This window comes from Eschscholzia californica, unplaced genomic scaffold (assembly GCF_041429995.1).
Source record: "Eschscholzia californica isolate CP2 unplaced genomic scaffold, dmEscCali1.0.p SCAF_5, whole genome shotgun sequence".
Classification (NCBI taxonomy): domain Eukaryota; kingdom Viridiplantae; phylum Streptophyta; class Magnoliopsida; order Ranunculales; family Papaveraceae; genus Eschscholzia; species Eschscholzia californica.
Genome location: NW_028238472.1, coordinates 2664626 through 2689109, shown reverse-complemented (window position 1 = coordinate 2689109; position 24484 = coordinate 2664626). Strand labels below are relative to the sequence as shown.

At 37.1% G+C, this 24484-nt stretch overlaps 1 protein-coding gene across 2 annotated transcripts; it reads left to right on the top strand.

Annotated features, from left to right (window-relative positions):
* Positions 1-2897: 2897 nt before the first annotated feature.
* On the top strand, positions 2898-24208 carry RGD3 (ROOT GROWTH DEFECTIVE 3). 2 transcript variants are annotated; one of them, XM_086643747.1, is made up of 30 exons: positions 2898-3129; positions 3350-3399; positions 4367-4560; positions 4981-5075; positions 6715-6935; positions 7108-7162; positions 8190-8271; positions 8497-8834; positions 10046-10154; positions 10255-10885; positions 11107-11239; positions 11389-11457; positions 13572-13783; positions 15149-15389; positions 15640-15804; positions 15877-16302; positions 16382-16822; positions 17051-17170; positions 17317-17799; positions 18395-18933; positions 19534-20023; positions 20124-20192; positions 20567-20671; positions 21059-21289; positions 21378-21641; positions 21726-21775; positions 22510-22619; positions 22687-22769; positions 22860-23072; positions 23740-24208. In XM_086643747.1, the coding sequence occupies exons 3-30, from the start codon at positions 4512-4514 to the stop codon at positions 23911-23913; spliced, it is 6198 nt and encodes a 2065-aa protein (XP_086499873.1). In that variant the 5' UTR covers positions 2898-3129; positions 3350-3399; positions 4367-4511; the 3' UTR covers positions 23914-24208. The 2 variants fall into 2 exon arrangements, with proteins under 2 accessions (XP_086499873.1, XP_086499874.1); XM_086643748.1 differs by having other exon boundaries at positions 3001-3129; positions 10046-10165.
* Positions 24209-24484: the final 276 nt, after the last annotated feature.

Here is a 24484-nt window from a genome sequence, read left to right as displayed (position 1 = left end):
AGTCTTTTCCTTTCAAAGGCGTGGGAGGTGCTAGTAACTCTTATATATTAAAAAGGTGACTAATATATGGACAACCAATTTTTTTATGTGGACAACTATTTTATTTAGACAACTAGAAAAATTAAAAAATTTATATGGACAACAATTTTTAAGGGGACAACACTCTATGATTTTTCATTCATATCCTCCGAGGATAAGAAGTTTTAATTTAAGTTTATCTTTTCTCTTTCCAAAACTCGAATTATTATTCACCTTCTTCTACTAATTCATCCTCATCACTAATAAATTTGTAGAGTGAGAAATTTTGGAGCGACATTGTAAATAAACTGAAGAAGAATTAAAATCAGATTTAATATTATTTAGGGCAAATCATGAGAATAACATTTACAATCACTTTGATTAATACTTCCAAAATCCATGAAATTTTTCTTCATCAATTTTTATTATTCCTCTGAATTGGAAACACATCTCAGATTATAACAACTATTGGATTCAAATTTAGTTTCCACAAGGGTTGATGGTACTTTGCATTTATGAATCAGAGAAGTGTGATTTCCTAATAACAATCCGTTTTGAAATGTTAACTGAATAATTCCACTTTGAAAGGACCTAGAGTAGTTAAAGAGATCTGCATAGGAACGGTCTTTAGGGTTGATGGCTGGAGGGTTGTGGAAGATGCATCACTGGAATGAACAGGGAAAGTTAGGGCATTTCTAGGGCCTCCTAGAGAATGGTGAAATCAGTGTAGTTGTTGCAAGAGTAAATATAACTACTCTCTATCTCTTCAAATTTCATGCCATGGGTAAATCATTTTAGTATTCTACTTTTTCTTCTTATTGTCTCCATGAAATGTTAAGATCTGAATGATAAAAGCATTACTTTGTTTGGGTTTGGGTTGTTCTTGCGAGAAAAAAAATCAGAATCTTTCTCTCTTCCACTTTCTCTCACAGCCATTATCTTGGTATTGCCCACCCCTGAAGTACCAGCCCTGAAGGAACGAAGAAGAAGATGAAGATGTCAATTTTTACATTGTTTTTGTTAATGGTCCACAAATCACTAACTCTTAATACTTAAGGCTTTATGGAGGTGTGTCCCCATATTAAATCAAAGTCAAATAACTCTAACATAGTTGACTCGCACTTGACCCGAAAATAGTTGTCCATATAAGAAAATTGGTTGTCCACGTATTGGTCACCATTAAAAAATATAATGGGTGAAGCTTATGAGCATCCTTTCTCCCGGGGTGTGGAAGGCACTAATAACATAAATTGGGGCCAATAAAATTACCTTAGAACATAACCAACTCTTGTACAAAAACATAACAAGTGAAGTTATGATCCCTTCCTTTCCCAAGGTGTGGGAGGAGCTAATAACACAAGCTAGGGCCACTAAACTTACCCTCGAACCAAATAAACTCTTATATAAAAACATAAGGGGTGAAACTTACGAGCCTCGGGTGAAATTTATGAGCCTCTCGCTTCCCACGGTGTGAGAGGAGCTAATAACACAAACTAGAGTTAATAAAATTACCATAAAAACAAACTAACTCTTATATGAAAACGCAAGGGGGAAGTTTCAAGGAATGAAATTTCGGTTTCGGTGGAAATTTCGGTCGGTCCAAAAGTGAAAACGTTTCGTAGAAATGTTTCGGTCAGTGTGGAAATCTTACAAATCTACAGAAATGATAAAAATATGATGCAATTATGTATAACAAGATTATTAAACCATAATGAAGCATAAAAATGATGTTTAACATTATCTATTAGTTTAAGGGAGTATTAACAATTACACAGTTACTTCCGGGAGAAAATTGAATAACTTTTTGGCTATAACACCCAAACGATAACATTCTTACTAATAATAGTTAATAGTTAACAAACTATGTTAGTTTGAGAAGGTATCGTCACTTACACAGTTATATCAGGGGTTGTACTAAGATAAAATCAATTCAGGTAGTTAAGTCAAGGCGTAAATCATTCAAGTAGATTTAAAAACCATGAAAAACATAATATAAAAATCGAGAGAGATGTAAGAGAAATGAAGATGAGAAAGACGAAGGAAGGGATATGTTTCTAATATTAGTTTCTCCTTTTTTTTTTGCTAGATTTCTACTACGTCGGTCGAAATTTTCATCATGTCGGTGGAAATTTCGATATTTCCAACAACTTCGGTGGAAATTTCGATTATGTCTGTGGAAACTATGCAGGAAATAGTTGTAAGTGTTATTTCGTGCACCTAATCTCATTTTAGGAAACGTTTGCAAAATTTCGGTGAAATTTCGGGAAGTTTCGTTCCTTGGGAAGCTTACGAGTCTCGGGTGAAACTTATGAGCCTCTCGCCTTTCACGGTGTGAGAGGCGCTAAAGCACAAACTAGGGCCAATAAAATTACTCTAGAAACAAACTAACTCTTACATAAAAACACAACGGGCGAAGCTTACGAGCCTCGAGTGAAACTTATAAGCTCTCGCCTTCCACGATGTGAGAGGCGCTAATAACACAAACGGGGGCCAATAAAATTACCCTAGAAACAAACTAACTCTTATAGAAAAATACAACGGGCGAATCTTACGAGCCTCGAGTGAAACTTATGAGCCTTTCGCCTTCCAGGATGTGAGAGGCGCTAATAACACAACCGGGGCTTGCCAACTGCAGTTAGTGCAGTTGGTCAGTGCATATACTCTTCAATGCAGAGGTCCCAAGTTCGATCTCATGGAAGTGCAAATCCAGGAATACTGAACTTGACATAAATAAAGTAGTTTATGTAGACTTTAGGTCATTTAATTCGTCAGCCTATAAGCCATTTCATTCATCGGGCTTCAGGCCCAGTAGTATTTCGGCAGTATTCGTGTTTATCACATCGTCTCGTTGTATCGATGCCTTGTAACGACTAACGTAGATGGTAATCGATTTCTCAAAAAAATAAATAAAAATAACACAAAGGGGGCCAATAAAATTACCCTAGAAACAAACCAACTCTTATATAAAACACAACGGACGAAGCTTTCTAGCCTCTGCCCTCTAACCCCAACCCAAAAAAAAAAGTTTTTATTATGATAACCGGAACTATCTTCTTTATCAGATCTCTTCTTCTTCAACTTCTCCCGCTGTAACTGGAATTCCGACCATCGGTAACGTTTCTCTCTCTCTCTCTCTCTCTCTCTTTCTCTCTCTATCTTCCTCTCATTCGCTTCCTCTCCCTCTTTCTCTCTAGTAACATTGAAGTAATCACCACACCAATCGAAAGTTCGAAACCCTAGAATTCATCACCTTCTCTCTTTCTTCTTCTCTATCTATTTTTTCTTATTCTAATTCGTCAACATGATTACTACTTATTGATTTTGATCTCAGATTTTAGGAAATGGAGTTCTTCCGTTTAATATGATGAGAATTTTTTAACGGTAAGATTTGAAGATTATTTTTTTGTTAGGTTTTATTCCTAATTAGTTGAACATTTGAATGTACATTTTAGCAGAAGTTATTTGTATTAAGTTGTAATTCTTTTACATGCAATTGAGAATTTTCTATTGCTACTAGTATGATAAGTTTGGCCCTAACAGATTTATTAGGTATTACAAGATTCTTGTGATTTGTTAGTACTGTTTGTGATTATTTTTGCAATTGTGTGGACTATTTCCACTGAAACGAAAGAACTAAATGAAGAAGGTTATCGGTTTCGATGTTCAAATGCTAAAATACCCAAACTAATAAGTATCAATTAAACATTAGGGAAATTAGATTTACGTTGTGGAAAAATCTCTTATTGAAAAATTATGCATGCAAGAGTTAAGAGAGAATTCAAAAAGTTTTTTTTTTCTGTTGCGGCCCTTGTTGATGATGATGGAGATGTTGCTCCAACGATATTGTATACAGTCGGGCTTTTGTACTTTTGATTTGCGGTTTTCATTATAAGCTTGAACTGTATGACCTTTATGGATCGGTGATTCTGTATTTGTGCAATGTTTTAATAACATTTTCTTGCCTCAAGGTGGTTCTCTGCAAGGTGTGTGCCACGATGTGTAAAAGGCGTACTCTAATTCTTTGAGAAAAATAAATGTACCGCAATTATGTACAAAGATAAGATAATGTAGTCTTTTTCACTTTCTTACAATAATATAAGACTTAACCGTTTAAGAAACAAGAAATATAAATGCTGTTACTTCTTATGTTACATGAACTTCAAATACGCTTGTACGTTTTTTTCCCTGTAGATGCGTACACGTCGAGGCAAAAACAGATTGCCTCGCCTTGAGGTGTGCCTGAAGGCGTATGCATGTACCGAATTTTAAAACTTTATTGAGTGAACGGAAGTCAGTTGTTGATTATGGAATTCCTAACTTGATATGAATTTTGTTGTTGCTTTTGCAGGTTTTTTCGATCAAAACGCATATGTTAGTCTTGAGGTTTTGTTTGAGTGATAACATTGATATGGGTAAACACTATACAGTATTGCACGACCAGGAAGACTCTTGTGTACTTTAGGAGGTGATCGGGGGTGCATATCTACTTGGCTATGGCTCAACAATCATCTCGTCTTCATCGCCTACTTACTTTGTTGGACAGTATCCTTTATATCTGCTCATTCTGTTTAATATGTATGGGTCATTTTTTAGAGAACTTATGAAAACTAATCCGTATTTTTTGCATAAACAACAGATTATTTTAGGATTTATTATAAAGTCATATAGAATTTTAAGAAACGTAGAAGTACTATTCCACTATTTTAATTGAAACGCTAATTTTTTTTTTGTAAAATTCTAATAAAAATTATTTATGATGCATTTTTTTTTAAATCTGGATTAGTTACCGAAAACAAGTTATCAGAGTCACCTATAGTTAGGCCCTTAACTTCTTATATATTTTCTACTAACATTTTATTATGATTTGAGTTCACGTTGAAGACAAATGTGGTGACTGCACTGCGTGTTTATTTTATGCTGTGCAAACCCGGTGTTTTACAGTGTTCCTTGACTCAACTTTAGCTGGTTCAACTCAATCGACAAGATTTGCGGCTGCTCGCCAAATTGGCGATGTTGCCAAGTCACATCCACAAGATTTAATCTCTCTATTAAGGAAGGTTCGTTACAATATTTTGATCCTATTATACTTGTGTTTGATGCTATGTAACATGGATACTTCTTTTTAATATATTTTGGCATTTTGCCATGTCAGATGCTTGGTACTCCAATTGTCTTGTTACTTTAGTGGGTACAATGTGAAACTATGTGCTTCTTATGTGAACTTGCATGCAATTGTGTTACCGCCCGAAAAAGACCACTCTAGATTAAAGCAGTTTGTGTTAAAGTAGCAATGGTAGATCCAAAAGCCAAAATTGTAAGTATGAACAAATGACCTAATATCCAGTCCAAGGAAACTTATAATCGTTTATGTGCAATTATATCACCGTTGGCCTTTCTCACTTTCAATATCTGATACCTCCTACTTAGTTGGCTACTGTTATAGCTTATAGGTGTCCGTGTAAGTGTTAAAGAGGTATTCAAGTATGTTGCTGCACAAGTCAATAGTTTCATCTGCTAATTTTCTAAAAATTGCTACAACGGTCTGCACCAATGTTACTAGATACTCTACCCTCCTTGCATACCACGTACTGGATTCCCTGTAACATTTTGGGTGCAGTTGCGATCTATTACCGCAAATTTGCTGTACCGAAACTTAAACCTTACTTAACCCAATTTTTTCATGAAATTTTATGAGCTCTATCAGTTGAGTACTTGAGTCGTTGCCTACAAGATGTTTCTCTGATCACTTGTTAAGAATCTTAGGTTTATGGTAGAATGTCTCAGAGTAGGTGTATCTATAATGCATGCCTCATAGAGGGGATACATTATCTGGGAAAATATTCCAAAACGTACCTTAACTTAAAAAGCGTATTATTGAGGAATGCCCCTAGCATATAGGATACTCACATAGTCACGTACAGGGTTCTGCTACCAATACCATGTATCATAGCGATCCACATTCTAGGTAACATTGTTGGCACCTAACTATTTTGTATTCTATCAACAAATGCTTTATTTTTCTACATTGGCATGACTACAACATTCATATGATATAACTGCACATATAGTATAGTTGTTAGAGGTACCTCAAAGCCGTTATCGTATAGTAGGACAGAGCAAGGTTACCTGGTACGCTGATCGCTCCGGTACGTGGTACGGGTACCGGTACGCGGAACGCTACCATGTGAGTATCGGGTACGCTAGGGGTATACTTCTCCGGTACGCCATTTTCGTGTTCAGTACGTTTTGGACTATTTTCGTAGACAATAAATACTCTCTATGATGCATTTATAATAGATACACCTACTCTTAGACATCATTTCTCCATCAAACTTACAATCTGACAAGCCAATTAAAAAAGTTCTTGTGGTTTAACTACTCAATTAGTCGAATTTATAGTTTTCTACAAAGATTTTAGGTTAATTAAGACTAAAAATTCAAGTACACTAATTGTGGGGTACTGGATCGCGAACCCACCCAAAAAGGGTACGCAATTCGGGTACGGTGAATCGGGTACGCGGTACGTAGGGTGGAGGAGAGTATCTGGTAACCTTGGGACAGAGTAAAATTCTTATCATTTTTTTTTATCTCTTCTCGATTGGTTATTACTGCTTACCAAACACATATATTTTATCTATACTTCATAATCATTCTTCTCTATATTCATTGTTGGTGTGAACCTCTTGGAAATCATAGGTTTCTCAATATCTTCGTAGTAAGAATTGGGATACAAGGGTAGCTGCTGCTCATGCAATTGGGGCCATTGCTGAAAATGTTAAGCACATATCTCTTACAGAATTGTTTGCTTGCGTGGAGGCGGAGATGTCAGAGGCTGGAATTTCTGGTATTGTTGAAGATGTGGTTATGGCATGGCCAAACTTGAGTCCTAAAGCTGTAGCAGGTCTCTCTTTCCGGAGGTATTCGTGTACTTCTGAACGGTTGATCACTTCTCAATAAATATATCTTTAGTTCCTATATTTCTTTGCTGTCTTTTTGTCTTGTAATTTCCTCTTGACTCTCAATGAGGAAAGTAAAACATGTTCATTTGCTTTCACCCCTAAGTCCTTAACCAACTATGTTTGCGTGCAGCTTTGATCTTAACAAGGTGATGGGCTTTGGTGCTTTGCTTGCATCTGGGGGTCAGGTAACAGTTTTTTCATGTATGAAAATTGTTAAATTTGTAGTCTTCGAGGAGAACGATTTAACTGATAACGAAGTGATAGACTCCATAAAAGGGATTCTTTATCAGTGGTGCAGGATGCTAGATTGGCTAGAACTCAAGATGTTATGTTAACTCTTTCTGTACATACTCTTTCTAATTAATATGTTAATTCAAAGATTAAAAGAAAATTGTCAAAATTAATCTCTTCTACAACTCGAGATGTTATGAACTTATGATGACCATTACCACCAGAACATACTTCCTGAGAGATAGATAAATGTTCCCAATAGCGACGCCAGTACTTAGCATGGGGTTCTTCCAACAGTGGTGCATAGTCTTTTTCAAGTTTTAGATGGTATTGGTAGGTAGGGTATCATATATTTATATATACACATTTTTGTTGCTAAGATATCCTACATTGATCTATAAGTTGAGTCCTGTATAAACCCAACAATCAACTTTTACTGTGCATAATTCTTACAACCTGTCCCTTCTTCCAATTATATTTACTTCGTTTTTTGGATGTGACTTCCAATGAAGAGTGCTGTCTTGGAAAGCCATTTATTAATTTAGATCCTTGCGGAGCTTATGTAATTTTCTCCCGAATGAAACATGAACCTTCTTCTAATTGGTGTATAGAGAGGTTGCCTGTTCTCAACGTGCTTATGTCCTTCTTATTTAATTTTAGACATTTACTGGGATTTTTAGCAATTTCAACGTGGCAGCACCTCTCAGACGCAGAGTTAGAATGGAGAAATGACCATATTCATAACTCACATCATGCGTAGGCTTCTCTTCAATTATATTGCTATTATGAACACTTGCATTTCTATTCCTTTCTCGTTCTGGTCTTCACTTATTATATGTTCTTTTTTATCTAGTGTCATTGCACTAATTGTATTACATATTATGCTCTTTCATTTCTAAGAATGATATGTTCTGAGATTAATCCTGCACCCTTCATTGCTTTATTTCATTTAATACATTATTTAATTGCTTGGCTGTTCAGGAATATGATATTGCAAGTGATAACTGCAAGAATCCTTTGGAGCGGTTAGCTCGCCAGAAGCAGAATCTTCGACGTCGTCTAGGTCGGCTTCTGTCTACCTTTGTTCCCTAAAACATTTAGTCCAATTTGCATTTGCAATTATAGTTGTTTACTCTCTTATTATCACTCCGCGCTTTCAGTTACGTTCCAATATTTGGAGTTCCATTAGTGGGTTTCCTTTATACTCCTGTTTCATCTCTCACTTCGTGATCTGCATTACGTTATCATTATTTTTCGCTGCTAACATCATAATAATTTCCATAGACAGGACTGGATGTATATGAACAATTTATGGATGTGAATGATATGATAAGAGATGAAGATCTACTTGTCCACAAGTTCAATTCCCACGGGAATGGGATGGACCTTAGGTTTTATGCATCTCAGTCAGGAAACCAGGTTCAACAACTAGTTGCAAATATGGCTCCCACTTTCATCTCCAGAAGACCAAGTGCCAGAGAGAGAAACCTCCTAAAACGGAAAGCAAAGATAAATGCAAAAGATCAAACAAAAGGTTGGGTTGAGGAGGGGGATTTTGAGGTTGCACATTCTCAAAGTTCTGCGGTTCCAAAGGTTACATGTACAAATACACTAAGTTCTAATAAGGTACTCCACTACTTGGATATTTCACTTCCCCTTCCTAATATTAAAGATAAAGATATATGATGTTTCATTCTCTTCTTTCTTTCTTTCTTTCTTTATTTCTTTCTTCATTTTTATATTGTTGGAGAATATTATGTAGGTAAACTATAAAGTATAAACATATACTGTCTTGTGTTTCTAGAAGTCTCTGGGTGACGGCTTCTGAAAAACTTCTTAGGTCTTGAGAACGTTCGTTTGTAGATGCAAGTCGTCCTCTTCTAACGTTCACAGCTAGTCTGGGCTTCTAATAGTAACCCACTTGACTCAGTAATTGACTCACTCACCAGCTTAGAGTCGTAATCATTGATGACCAAATCAGATACTGGTCCAATTATTTGGTCATAGTATTGTTCGGTAGACTTACGATTCATTTGATCAATTCCCTGTTGGTTTTGGAGTCAAATATAATCATGTTAATATACGTGAGAGACTGAGAGTCCATCTTTATGTGGTGTTCAATTCTTACCTTAATTTTTATTGAAACTTTGAATGAATATGTTAAGAGAGAAAAAGAAAACTGTACAGAGAAAGTAAAAACAAAAAAGGGAGGTGACAATGTGGCTGGTACAGACTCCTCACATCATCCATGCCTCTCAATTCACCACAACATCATGAAAAGAAACCAGCTTAAATGACTCAATGTTTTTTATCCACAAGAAAACTGTTCCTTTCACATCCTCCACATCCACCTTGGTGGATAGGTTTTCTTCTTTGAAAATCTTGTTATTTCTATCCTTCCATATGTTCCAACGGGAGGGTCTTTGGAGGAGAAAAAACAGGAAAATAGCTTGGAGTCATCTCTTCTGTATTACAAGGATAAATTTTAATATGAATAATGTTTCTTGTTGATTTATCATTACTGGTTACAATTTTTTTTTGTCAAATTTAGAAATTTTATTTAGAGCATGTTCAAATACGTTAGTTATATTCCTCGTAAGCTATATAAGAGATCTGAAGTAAAACCGTCAACCGTGAGTTACAATCATTTGTAGGAATTTTTATGTACATAATATCCTTGGGCTGCAAACAGTAACGTGGATGTCAGTGGTTAGAACTCATATTGCTGTTTTGAATACCAAAATTTTTGTACTACCTTTTTTTATGTTTCTTTCGCAATTGGGCTTTCTTATCTGCTTGTGTTAGGTGTGCCTATTCGTAATTGTTTCCCTTCTTAGGTGCTTACGGATTCTGCTCAAGATGAAGATGGTGTTGAGTGTGATGGAGACGGGCGGTGGCCTTTCCAGAATTTTATAGAGCAACTCATCCTGGATTTGTTCGATCCTAGTAAGCATCTTGTATGTTTTAGCTCGAATTGGTCTTTCCTCGTTTACTCAAAATTGTAGTTTTCATAACACTAGATCGTTTTGGGTGCTGCCAATTTTAGTTTGGGAGGTGCGGCATGGTAGTATGATGGCTTTGAGGGAAATTTTAACCCAGCAAGGTGGTTCAGCCGGAGTTTTTTTGCCCGAGCTGACCTCAGATAAGTCAGATTTTATTGAAATTGAAGATGAGTATAACTTAAACACAACAAAGAGGGAGAGGGAACCCGATATATGTCTACAAGTTCCAGCAGTACCTGAGCCAGACACAAAAAGATTCAAATCCGAAAATTTAATTTGTCGATCAACGTATACAACAGATTCCAATGGCAGTGACATCAGCATTGCTGGCTGCTTAAAGATGGAAGACAGTGGATGGAAATCAATACCTGGACAGGTAAATGGGGGATCTCATTTAATACAGACACAGCTGAATGATCGAGGACGTGGCACTGGAGCTGTTAAAATGGAATGTGATGACACCCACTTCCAATCTAAAGAAGAAGGTGATGTTGTAGATAGGGAAAGTTTTTGCGAAGATAAGAGCTCCCTACCAGATATGGATCCACTGAAAGACCTGCCTGAAAAACGCAAATTGGGGAAACTGGTCAAGTTAACGCGGAATTCGTGGATTAAAAATTGGGAGTTTCTTCAGGACTGTGCAATCCGTTTCTTGTGCGTGTTATCATTGGACCGGTATGTTATTACTTCCATTTGGTCCTTGTTGTTTGTATGATCGTTGTAGCTTAGATAAAAATAAGAAAAGTAATTCTTGATCTTGAGAAACTTCGCTGGTTTTCCAAGTGCTGTCTTCTTCCCAAGTATTTATTTTCATGTTTTTCTTAGTTAGATGTATACTTTCGATCTTTTCTTTGTAGTGTTCCTAATTTAAAACCTCGTTCTTCTGTATATTGCAGTTTCGGAGATTATGTTTCAGACCAGGTTGTTGCACCAGTGAGGGAAACTTGTGCACAAGCACTAGGTGCCGTGCTCAAGTACATGCATCCTTCGCTTGTTCACGAAACACTGAATATCTTACTGCAAATGCAGGTATCTGCAGTAATTAGCATTTGGAGTGTTAAGAGTGTTGTCTTTTTTTTTTAACAACAGTGGCTGAGTTCAGTTGAACCAAATGCCCTGTGACTTCTATATAATTCATTATAATGCCATAAACCGTATTTTCCTTCATATTGTTTCAGCATAGACCAGAATGGGAAATTCGTCATGGGAGCCTTTTAGGCATCAAGTATTTGGTGGCTGTACGAAGGGTAAGGTTTTTCTACATTTCTGTATCCCTCATACTTGATGTTTTGCTTGTAATGTTGTGGCAGTGGTTTAAATGGAAAGGATATTACTTCCCATTGTATGGATAATTGATCTGCTCAGTTTTTTTCCACGTGACTATTTTTCTCGAAAGGGTTAACCATTACCCAGCTCTACTTGACAGTTCTTCTCAGGAAAAGATGGCTATGAAAATCCACATCGATATACTTGTGATCTTTCACTGTTTAAAGGACCCTGATTTCTTTGCAATATATTTTCCTTTTCATTCCATAAAAAATAGGGTATCTTTTTTTTTTTTGAATTGTTTAGCGTGTCTCGAACCCTTGACCTCTAGGGTAACTTTATTTGTTCCTTGGCCACTCTTTACCCGAGATCACAGCCCCGTTTAGGAAGAATGGCTCGCGGAGACAATTTTCTGAGATTGTACCATCAAGGAGGATGAGTTCAAAGGCATGCCTTACCTGAGTTACCTCTGGAGCTATGAAGAAAAAGTCGGGATTAATCCCCGACTACTCCTCAGTCCCCATCTTGCTGACTCGACTAGGAGTCAAAACCCTAGTCCCCGTGGAATTCCGAGTAAATCCCCGACTTGGTCCGACTAGGACCAAGTCGACTAGTCGGGCCAGTCGGGATTATTTAGCTGAGCCTTTTTTTTTTATGAATACTTTGAATTAATATTGAAGAAAGAAGGAAGAGGGGGTTACCGAGGAAAAAGAATAGCCAAAGGAAGAAAGAAAAAAGAGGGGGCTCTTGAGAGTTACATCATCTAAGGACATCCCCCCAACTAGAAACAAAATCTAAATAAGAGAACGATGTAGCCCATCCTATGTTTCTACTCCACGAAAAGAGGACGCCAAGCACGTCTACCTTTTCCACCCTAGCCAACGAACTCGAATCTCTAAAGATGCCATCATTCCTTGCTTTCCAAATAGACCAACATATGGCATAGGGAACCAAGTTCCGTAGATCTCTCTTAGTTTTCTTAACTGGTACCTTCCCCCATTGCTCCAAGAGCTGAGCTAAGGAGTAAGGTAGACATCCAGAAAAGTTACGGGATTGAAGGAAGAAAGTCCACAGCTTCGAAGCCTCCTCACAATGCAAAAATAGGTGGGGAGTAGATTCCTCACACTTCTTGCATCTAGAGCACCAATTTGGGATTAACAAAGGTGAGCCTTTTTTTCTTTTGCTCAAATCGACAAAGGTGGTTTAGGATTTGCTCATTCGGCTTTTCACCCTTCCTCTCCCCTCCAAATATCATTATAACCAGATTGAAGTAATTTTGAAGTTTTCTTGCTCTCCAAACAAGATTCCAAGTTTCTCTATCTTCTCAATCTTTTTTACCATTTCTTTTTAGAACTCGTATTCTACTCTTTTTCTATATAAACTCAAATAAATGGTAGTTGTTAGTGTTATATACTTCATCAATGTTGTAGAACTTGTTGATAATTATATGTGTGCTTCTTAGGGATGAATTTTTAGTGTTTATACTTCATTAAAACCAAATACTTATATTTGTACCTATATATAATTATATATTTATATTCTACGACTAGTCCCGTGTAAATACGACTAGTAGCGACTATGCCTAGTCCCAAGTCCGCCCACTAGTCCTCCTTGCCGACTTTTCCAACCTAGCTCTGGAGTAGGAGAACGAGATCTGTTATGACAATTTTATTTTTTGATTTTGTCTTCAATTGGGAGAATAGTATTATGTAATATAAGCTATATCTCTCTGTATGCCCCAGGGGCCATTTTTTCTATATATTAATTCAAATGATTAAAAAAACCAATTTTCTGGCCTTCAGTAATTTATTTTGTAAGACATGTTTCTTTTCTATGTTCTAATCATGTCACTATTTATTCACTTGGTTGAATATGCAATATTTGGACTAAAATTAAGTGCTGTATGTTAGCCTTCAAATTGTTCATTCCTACGCATCTTAATGTGATTTGATTTGATCATTTTGTCTTACTAGTAAAAATGGCAGATATTTTGAAGTTGTACTTCTTACTAACATAACATTTCTTATTTCTGCAATAATGTTTGCCGTATCTGTTTTTTGCTACAACTGTTCTTATTTGATTTTTCTCTTGGTAGGAAATGCTTCAAGATTTACTAGCACGTGTCCTTCCTGCTTGTAAAGCAGGTCTGGAAGATCCAGATGATGATGTTAGAGCAGTTGCTGCTGAGGCTTTGGTACCAGCTGCAGCTTTCATAGTTGGTCTCAATGGTGAACCGTTGCATTCAATTGTTATGCTACTCTGGGATATTTTGCTTGACCTAGATGACCTAAGCCCTTCAACTAGCAGGTGTTTTTTCTTTCGCGGTCGTTACTTTTTTGTTTTATAAAGATAACGAAACAGGTTCTTGCTCTCGAACAACTTCCTAGAACCCCTTCCCCGCCCCGCTACTCGGTTCAAGTTCTCAATTATAGCCAACCTACAGTTCATTGATTAATACTTCCTCTAATATGGAATTCCTTATTTAATACGACGACTGAAACTTGAAATTCTTGAGCAGACAACTTCCAAAAAAAATGCCGAATCCATTCAAAAGAATCTCTTGGAAATCATGTGCATGTAGCAGTAGCAATTTTATCATGTTATGTTCTACTCGCTGTAGTGGCAGTGGTCCTACACTTCATCTCCAGGATACTGGAACTCCGGAAGAAGAAATCTAGTTTCACTGTCATTCAAACCGGGACTCTAGTATTACTTGAATCGCTATGAAAAAGTATAGTTGACGACTTGACGTCATCCTAAGAATCCTACTTCGTTGTACATAGCTTTCTTTTTCTAATATATTCATTCTAAGTTTCAAAAAAAAAATGAGAAAGTATAGTTCAATTTTTTTTTTCCGTTTTCCCCTCTGAAGCTTCCACTCTCAACGTTGCTCTAATGCAACCCCCTCTTCCGATGGATTAAATTAGAGCCTACTTGGTGGTAAATAATGATTAAGTTTTTGTCCTCTCCTTCGTCTGACTCAACCCTCCTCAGCTGAGTAGCTGATAACTTGATATCAGATATTTGACCATGTCGGTAAAGAGGCGATGTTGATTAATACATTGGGGATGATATGAAAAGTGGGTACCTGAAGTAGAAGAATCCACAAGAGTTTTTTACTTTATGATCATATAACTAATTTCCAACTTTTTTCTTTGAACAATTTGAATTAATATTAAAAGAAAAGGAATGTACAAAGAATCCATAAGAGGATTTGAACTCATAGGGACAATGTTACACTATTATATCATCCCACTGTAAAATGTAGTCCAAATAAATAAGACTTTTGGCCTATTGGAAGTTCCTGGACCAATGGAATAAGAGACTTAGAACATCTTCAACCTCTAGGTTGCTATTAACACTTTCCTCCTTGAAAGTTCTGGAGTTTCGAGACTTCCAAATCGACCAGACAATAGCACTTGCGATGAGTGTCCATAACTCTTTTCTACGTTTCTTTCGCCCCAGCCTGGTCCATTGCTCCAAAATTTCCCACTATTTTGTGTTCCTCTTCCTGAAACTTGTTCTTTTTTTACTTCTACCTCTTGGTTACTTAAGTTTCTTTACCTGGAATATTTAATAGATCTATCTTCAGCTCTATGTTGCAAATCTGAAATATCAATTTGTTTAAATAATGGTTGACATGCAAAACTTGTAAATTGATATCTTGTGCAGTGTCATGAATCTGTTAGCAGAAATATACTCGCAGGAGGAGATGATCCCGAAGATGTTTGGAGCACTGAGTTCAAATGAGAAACAGTCCTTTGATCTTAATGAACTAGTTCAGATTGATAGTCATGGAGAAGGAGCCAAGGTTGAGGAGAATCCTTACATGTTGTCAACTCTGGCCCCAAGATTATGGCCATTTATGAGGCATAATATCACATCGGTCCGCTATTCAGCTATACGAACTTTGGTAATATTTTTTGGTGTCCTTTTCTGTTAGGACTTGCTTGATAGTTTTGTGTCTGATCTTTTACATTTAAATATTTCATGTGTATTTAAGTTCCTTGTTTATATGCATCTGATTTGTTCTTCTCCTTATAATAGATCAGTCTCTTTTACTGTCATATTTTTGTTTATTTTGACATCTACTGAATTCTGACAAGTAGGTATCGTCTAAATTTTGTGCAACCTCTTTGAATTAGTAAAGAATTTCTTTGCAGGAACTGTTGCTGGAAGCCGGGTTTAGGTCATCTGAGACAGCTCGTTCATGCTGGCCTTCTACTATTCTGGGTGACACCCTTAGGATTGTTTTTCAGAACCTTCTTTTGGAATCAAATGAGGAAATCCTGAAAAGCTCAGAGAGGGCCTGGAGACTCCTGCTTCAGGTTTTTGTCGAACTTGTGCTTTCTCTCAATAACATTTTTTATTCTTTAATTCATATTCTTGCTTCTTTCCAGTGTCCGAAGGAGGATTTGGAAACGGCTGCGAGATCATACTTTTCTTTTTGGATAGAGCTTGCAGCTACTCCATATGGTTCTTCATTGGATTCCACAAAAATGTTTCTGCCTGTATCGCTTCCTCGGAAAAGTCATGTTAGAGCTGCCGCCAAGATGAGAGCTGTGAAGCTAGAGAATGACCTTACTATAAACTATGGTTTTGACTCGTCAAGAGAAACTGCTCCACAGGAAAGAAATGGGATGGTTTCTAACACTACTCCTAAGATAGTTGTTGGTGCAGATGGTGAGAAGTCAGTCACTCATACACGTGTAGTTACAGCTTCAGCATTAGGTGTTTTTGCATCTAAGTTGTCCGAGTCATCTTTATTATTTGTACTTGATTCACTTTGGAAGGATCTTACCTCTCTATCAGGCGTCCAGAGACAGGTAGATAATCTTATATTCTATCCCAAATTAACCTCTATCCCTTTCCTTTACCACTATTGAAGTAATCTGATATATGTAGGTAGCTTCTATGGTGCTTGTATCTTGGTTCAAAGAACTTCAGAGCAAGGGCCTGAGTAAATTGCATGGAACTTCAGCGAGTTTTGTAGATAAGATTAGGAAATGGGTACTGGATTTATTAGCATGTCCTGATCCTGCTTTGCCAACAAAAGATTCCTCTCTTCCTTATGCGGAGCTTACAAGAACTTACGCAAAGATGCGCAATGAAGCCAGCATGTTGTTACGTGCGGTTGAGTCATCTGGCATATTAAAGAGTTTGTTGTCAACTACAAAGTTTGACCCAGATACCTCAAGTATTGATGATGCAATTAATTTTGCATCAAGAGTTGCTCCTACCAACCAGAGTACCGAGGAAGCAACCATAGAAATAAATATTCTAAATGACTTAGAGTCATTAAAGCAACGGTTTTTGACAACATCGAGTTATTTAAAATGTATTCAGGTACATTCATCTTATGATTTTGTAGTTTAGAAGTTTCATTGCCATTATTGTGATTTCTTCGCCACTCTTGACTTTAAGATATAATTGATTTGATGTTATTTGAGTTAATACTTAATACCCATACAGTGGGACAATTGTTTGTTTCCGTTTTGATGTAGCTCTATTCAAATATGAGTCATTTTTCTAATATTTTCTTTTCCTTCTCTCTTATCTTGAGCTGTTCCATAGAGCAATTTGCACGTTACCGTCTCAAGTCTACTAGCCGCTGCAGCTGTGTGGATGTCTGATCTTCCCGTCAGGTTAAATCCCATTATTTTGCCATTGATGGCTTCCATTAAAAGAGAGCAGGTAAGGACCTATTTTTGCTCTTCTTTTTTCTTTTTAATGTTTATTTTTGCCTTGAATAGGTCTAATTGTCTACAACCTATATTTACTGCATAATTGCACTTCGTATCTTGTTGACACAATCTGTAACTTCTTTTTTTGTCTTGAAGGAGGAAGTATTGCAATGTAAGGCAGCTGAAGCTTTAGCTGAGCTTATTTCTCATTGCATAACTCGTCGACCAGGTCCAAATGATAAATTATTAAAGAACCTGTGTAACTTAACGTGCATGGATCCTTCTGAGACTCCACAAGCTGCAGTAATGGATTCTAAGGAAGTCATAGAAGATCAGGATTTGTTGGGTTTTGGAAAGAATTCAAGTAATCAGAAGACAAAGGTTCATTTGGTAGCTGGTTCTGAGGACCGTTTGAAGCTTGAAGGTTTTATAAGCAGGCGTGGGGCAGAACTAGCACTAAAACATCTGTGTGAGAAGTTTGGTGCTTCTTTGTTCAATAAGCTTCCCAAACTTTGGGATTGCCTAACTGAAGTTCTCACGCCTGAGACAACTGAAGGACTAATGCCTCAACATGGTCAGCGACAGGCTCTCACAGTAGATTCTGTTAAGGATCTGCAAATCCTGATAAATAACATCCAGGTCAGTTATTATAGCAACTATTCTGGCTGATTGTTTTAGTTTTAGATGACCAACACCTGAAATGGTTGTCAAGCCTCTTTCATACTGTTTACAGTTCTTTGTTATTATGTGATATTTAGCTCTTACAAACCAATTCTTGTTTATATGATTGACAATCTTGATACCTATTACCTATAATGTTAATGTGTTTGCTTGAAGAAGACTCTTGTGGTGAAAAAATGCCCAATGTTTTAAAACATATCGTCTTGTTGGAAAACCAGCCATTTGAATTTCCATATCAGACCTGTTCTCCTGATAAATGAAAAGCACATTCTGTGACACTGTTGTAATGGTCGTTAAACCGCTATTTTTAATTCAAAATGGATCCTTACACCGTTCTCAAACATCGTTAGAGTATTATTCCTGATATTCCTGTCACATTTTCTACCGCAAAAAGCTAATGAACTTGCTAATTTCCATAATTGTTCAGATCAACTGTTAGTTGACTAATAAAAAGCAAATTGTTAGGTAACTTGGCTGATGTCTTCAGTGATTTTTCATCGCAAGTACTTATATTTTTTATATTTTACCTTCCAATTCTGTTTTGACTTCACAGGTGGTTCGCTCTATTTCACCTCTGGTTCATGAGTCATTGAAGCCCGAGTTACTTAGACTTCTTCCATGTCTTTTTATTTGTATTTGCCATCCCCATGTTGCCGTTAGATTAGCCGCTTCAACATGTATCACATCAATGGCCAAATGTATGACAACAACTGTAATGGCAGCAGTGATCGAGAAAGCTATTCCTATGTTGGGGGATGCATCATCAGTTAATGTTAGAAGAGGTGCTTCTATGCTACTAAGTTTACTTGTTCGAGGACTGGGAGTGGAGCTAGTACCATATTCACCTTTACTAGTGGTTCCTCTTCTGAGGTGTATGGGTGATTGCGATCATTCTGTAAGACAAAGTGTGACTCACAGCTTTGCTGCTCTTGTTCCTCTTCTTCCATTAGCGAGAGGCATTCCTCCTCCAACGGGGTTGAACGAGGATGTAGCCAAAAATACAGAAGATGCCCTATTTTTGGAACAGTTACTTGACAACTCACATATTGACGATTACAAGCTCCCAACAGAATTGAAAGTGACATTGAGGAGGTACTTCTGACATTATGTTTATGTTATGCTATGTTGAAAGTTGATGTACCATACATATTGCTTTTGTGTTTCTATATTTCGTTTTTTAATTTTTGTGACAGATTCTCGGTGATTTTTGAAACAAAAGTAAGAGGGGGTCTGTTTTGTTTCGCTTTTTAAGTGTTTTGAGGCTTTCACACTTATTAAGTGTAGGTCATTAAAGTAGCGTGTTTGTTTTGTACTTAATAAGTATATTATGACTGCTACTATAGTAATTGTTGGCTCACTTTGTAAGTGATATTCACTTGTAAAGTGCTATCACTTACAAGTGGTGAACTAGAAACACCCTATAAGATGTCGTATTCTATAATAGCTTCGTGAACATTTGCACATTAAGAAACAAGCTCTACATGCTTAATTGTATTTGGAACTTGGATAAACGATTGGTGTGTGATTAATGCATTTTTTTTATAGAAGTTGTAAATAAATAAAAAAAAGAAAATAATGTTTCTTTTGGTATTATAGAGGAACCTTTACAGCTGTGCAGTTTTTGGTATTGCTACATTGTTATTCATCACAGTTTTGTTCAAAACAACTTCATCGAAGTTTTGTTGCTTTTAGGTATCAGCAAGAGGGTATAAACTGGTTAGCTTTTTTGAGACGTTTCAAGCTTCATGGAATTCTATGTGATGACATGGGACTTGGTAAAACGCTCCAGGCATCAGCAATTGTTGCGTCTGACATAGTGGAGAAGAGAGCTTTAAACAGTGGGCAGGATATTCCATCGCTAATTGTCTGCCCATCCACTTTAGTTGGACACTGGGCTTATGAAATAGAAAAGTTCATCGATGTGTCTGTCGTGAAAACTCTTCAATATGCTGGATCTGCTCAAGTGCGCACTTCTCTTCGAGGTCAATTTGATAAGCATAACGTTATCATAACATCATATGATGTCGTCCGCAAAGATATTGAATATCTTGGTCAGATTATCTGGAATTACTGCATTTTAGACGAGGGACATATAATCAAGAACTCGAAGTCTAAGATTACCTGTGCAGTGAAACAATTGAAAGCTGACCATCGCCTGATACTGAGTGGAACACCAATACAAGTCTGTTATTACTCTCAAGTCTCGAAGTTTAACCTTTGTAGTTTGAAATGAGCAATAGTTCAGATTTAACTTCCCTAATTTTTGGTTTACTTTATTGCAGAATAACGTCTTGGAGCTGTGGTCCCTTTTTGACTTTCTAATGCCAGGATTTCTGGGAACAGAAAGACAGGTGTTCTTCTATCTAAATTATAATTTTGCTTTCGTATTTTTCAGTATTCATGTAACTAATGCTCTTATGGTGTCTATTAGCCAGCCTTCCATGTTTTTTTCTTAAATATGGACGAGCATAGTTATATTAGACGCAGTAGAAAAAGTAAATGACATAATGCTCTTGGGCTTGAGTTTTTTCCTTGATCTTTTGTTCGTTTCGGGGGTTTGCAAGCTCAAAAAAGTCCATAAACTATTTCTTAAAACCCTTGCAGCATGGAAGTGGACCCCACAGTCGACTCATATGTTTGTGGCTTGTTACAAATCTTAGCTTCTGAAATTTCCTCTGTTGTGTTATATTTCTTAAAAATTTGGATTTGTTGCTAACTTGTGCAGTTCCAAGCCTCGTATGGTAAACCTTTGATTGCTGCTAAAGATGCCAAATGTTCTGCCAAAGATGCTGAAGCCGGGGCACTTGCCATGGAAGCATTGCATAAACAGGTCTGGTTTTTTAATAGAAAATGTATGAAGTACCTATAGAGCGTCCTGTTTTGTTCGGTTTTTAAGAATACAAGATTCATTGAGAAGCCAAAATGCATAGATTAAATAGAAGGTGAAACAAACATACCCCCTCTGCTCTTATTAAGCTCAAAATGGAACTTCTAGTTATCTCAAATGGAAGGAATTCCAATTATACATGTATATATGAAAGTTAACTCCAGTCATCTTGAGCCCCAAATGTAGATTGTGTATTTGATTTATGAGGACATTAATTACCTTCAGGGAGTCTTGTTTTTCGTCAAAGATTCTTTTGTCTCTCTGCTACCTATAAATCATTCTCTCCACACCCATTTATTGTGTTGAGAGAAAATTGCTTCAATGCTTTAGGTGATGCCATTCCTCCTTCGTCGAACTAAAGATGAAGTTTTGTCCGATCTACCTCCAAAAATTATCCAAGACCGATACTGTGACCTGAGCCCAGTTCAGTTGAAACTTTACGAACAGTTCTCTGGTTCAGATGAGAGGGAAAATATTTCAACCTTATTGAAAGTAAATGGGTCGACTGATACGGTAGAAGAAACTAGTCCTTCACCAAAAGCTTCTACTCATGTTTTCCAGGTACGCGGGCTGCTAATTATCCTACCGTTAAACTCATTCTGACTTTTTTTTTTATGGTCTTTCCCCTGAGTGTTTTTTTTTGTGTTAGGCAATTCAATACTTGCTAAAGCTTTGCAGTCACCCATTACTCGTTCTTGATGGAAAGCTCTCAGATTCTCTCGTCCGCCATTTATCAAAACTCATCACGGGTAGTTCTGATATTATATCAGATCTTCATGAACTACACCACTCCCCCAAATTAGTTGCACTTAAAGAAATACTTGAAGAGTGTGGAGTAGGCTTGGATTCTTCACTTTCTGAAGATATCCTCGGTGTTGGGCAACACAGGGTTCTGATTTTTGCACAGCACAAAGTACAACCATCATCTTCTTCTTTTTTTAGTTCTCATGCTGTGATATACGGGTGATATGCTCACTAATGACTTTCCCTTTTGCAGGCCTTTCTGGATATTATAGAAAAAGATCTATTTCAAACTCGTATGAAAAGGTCACTCTTACAATAACTGACATCTTTTTTTCCTTGGCTATTCTCGGTGTTACCTTTCGGGACGATTTTTTTTGTGCTGCTGAATACCTATTTGCTCATCAAAACATTCCATAAGTGATTACTGATCTACAGCAGTCCTAATTCGATAGTGAGAGCAAATTGACTGCTTTTATACCTGAGGATCAAGACACAAACCCAGAATTTAGTCAGTACGAAGCTGTATGCGACTAAAGTGTAATACATTCTTTAATACATCTTATATGGAGATGCTCTTACTGAGCTGCATCAGCTTCTGACTTGACATTATGGTTGTTCTGTTCTGTTTGTTCCTTCTAGTTCTAGATATCTATTTAGTCCTAGATGATGTATGTCCTCGTGGTTGCAAAATCTAGAAATGGTGTTGTACACATCGTCACCATGTTTACTGCAGGTTGTCGGTTTGTTATTGGGTCCGTTTGAAATTAACAAGCGATACTGGTAGCAAAGCTAGAAATGTCTTCCAACTGTCTAGTTATTGGTGTTTTATTGACCCTGTAAGGTTTTTAACCTACTACGCTTCAGTTCAGTCCTAATGTCATGCCATGGGTCGGCATAATTTTTCTTGTGCTTGTAAGTTATGATAAATATTAAGTTGTTAGCTCTATGGTGTCAGGCAATGTTTTCTGATACTTTTCATTGCTAATGGCTTCAAATCCTTAATTTGAATCTTATTTGCAAGTCTTGCTTGAATGCAGTGTTACATACTTGCGACTTGATGGTTCCGTTGAACCAGAAAAGCGTTTTGAAATTGTGAAAGCTTTCAATTCAGATCCTACAATTGATGTTCTCCTCCTCACAACTCATGGTAGGATTTTTATTGTTGTCAAACTTATTTCGATTGATATAGCGTTCTAACACACAAAATTCTGCAGTTGGTGGACTTGGTTTGAATCTGACAGCAGCTGACACACTCGTTTTCATGGAGCACGACTGGAATCCAATGAGGGATCTCCAGGTATCTGAGTCGTTTTTTCTTTCGATCCTTTTTTTCATGGCAAAAGTTGTTCACCTTAGCTAAGTAATAAGTTTGATAATGGGAGTGCAGGCAATGGACAGAGCTCATAGGTTGGGTCAGCGAAAAGTCGTAAATGTTCATCGTCTCATAATGCGTGGAACCATTGAAGAGAAAATTATGAGTCTTCAAAAGTTCAAAATTTCAGTTGCTAATTCGGTCATTACTGCAGAAAATTCAAGTATGAAAACGATGAACACCGATCAGTTGCTCGATCTATTCACATCTGTGCAGACTGACAAAAAGGTATTTCATTTGTTCGCCAGAAAGATATTCAGATGGTGAAAGAGCTCAAGACTTTTATCTAATTAACTAAAAGCTATATTCCTTCAAGAAAATTGGCCAGAACTCCCTACTTTTTATCAATTTTTCTAGCTTCAGCTACTTGTGCACGGGTTTGCACAGACTAAGTTTGCACGTCTAGTGTAGGGCTTGTTACACGAAGTTTTGCACGGGTTTGTACTGTATAGTTCCACATTGCTTGGGACAGATTCAAGAGCTTGACGTATAGGTGTTCGCTCAAGCTTAGTAAGTGTCAAGGCCTTTTGCGTGGGCTCGTGGAGCCTTCACCTGAGGCAAGATCCCGTACCTATGGACTTGCATTTATGTGTCAAAAGTGAGGACAATATCGATAGATTCTAAGGATTGGGGTGTCACATATAGTATTAGAGCTAAAGACAGCTCATTGCCAAGGGTGTGGGATTGTGATAGCCCCACATTGCTTGGAAGAGAGTCTGGGGCAATTTCCTATATTTCGTCAAAGTGTGCACGTGCGTTCGGCCCAATCTCCTATTTCTTTAGTGAATGTATAAATACAAGTTTCTTAGAAACACGAGTATCTCTCTGCTGTAGAAACTAGGGTTCATATCAATTCCAAGAAAATCTATGATTATGAGTTTTTTTTATTTAACAGGGTAACGCTGCCACATCAAAGAATGCCGATTCTAGCTTTGAAGGTGAAGCAAAATCTGCCGGGGTTGGGAAGGGATTAAAAGCCATCCTTGGTGGATTAGAAGAACTCTGGGATCAATCACAGTACACAGAGGAGTACAATTTGAACCAGTTCTTAGCAAAGCTCAACGGCTAAATCCGGTTTTAAGCAGTGTACAAAGTGTATATTGGCAGAGGAGTCTGTTTTGGCTCAAGATTTTGGCGAGTTCGCTGCTCTATTCATTTCTTCCTCTTCTTTTTTCTTTTTATTTGTTTTCTTTACTAGTTTTGTTGCCTGATGAGACGGCGAGCCAGCGCAAAAACTTCCACTCTTTTTTGGCTCGTTCAAGGAGGATCTATTACTGAGAATTGGCATTCTGAGGGACGGAGAAAGAAATACAAAATTTGTAAATTTTATCTGTAAATAGTTTTATCCTCTCATTATCTTCAAATGTTTTCGTTCGTCCTTGATGCAGTGGAGATTTCATTTACAGTCTAGGGTCTTATGGTTGACCTCTTATGAATGTTAATATCTTGATGTATTTTTCTGATCAAGAAGATGCTAGTTTTGTGGGGTATGAAAATGGAACTCTTTCAATATATTATGCCACTTTAGACCAATCGGAATCCACAAGTAAGATATTCTTCCAAATATTGGCATTATCAACAACAGGTGGATGTAGGTGGTCTAGCTCTTGTGTGAGCCTTCTAGATAGAGGAGGTTCTCG

Bases quoted from the DNA above. Each gene is read 5' to 3' on its own strand.
- RGD3 (XM_086643747.1), top strand. From the start codon at position 4,512: ATGGCTCAACAATCATCTCGTCTTCATCGCCTACTTACTTTGTTGGAC. The intron at 7,163-8,189 runs GTAACAGTTTTT...TTGGCTGTTCAG, and splicing joins TGCTTGCATCTGGGGGTCAG to GAATATGATATTGCAAGTGA. The intron at 20,672-21,058 runs GTCTGGTTTTTT...TCAATGCTTTAG, and splicing joins TGGAAGCATTGCATAAACAG to GTGATGCCATTCCTCCTTCG.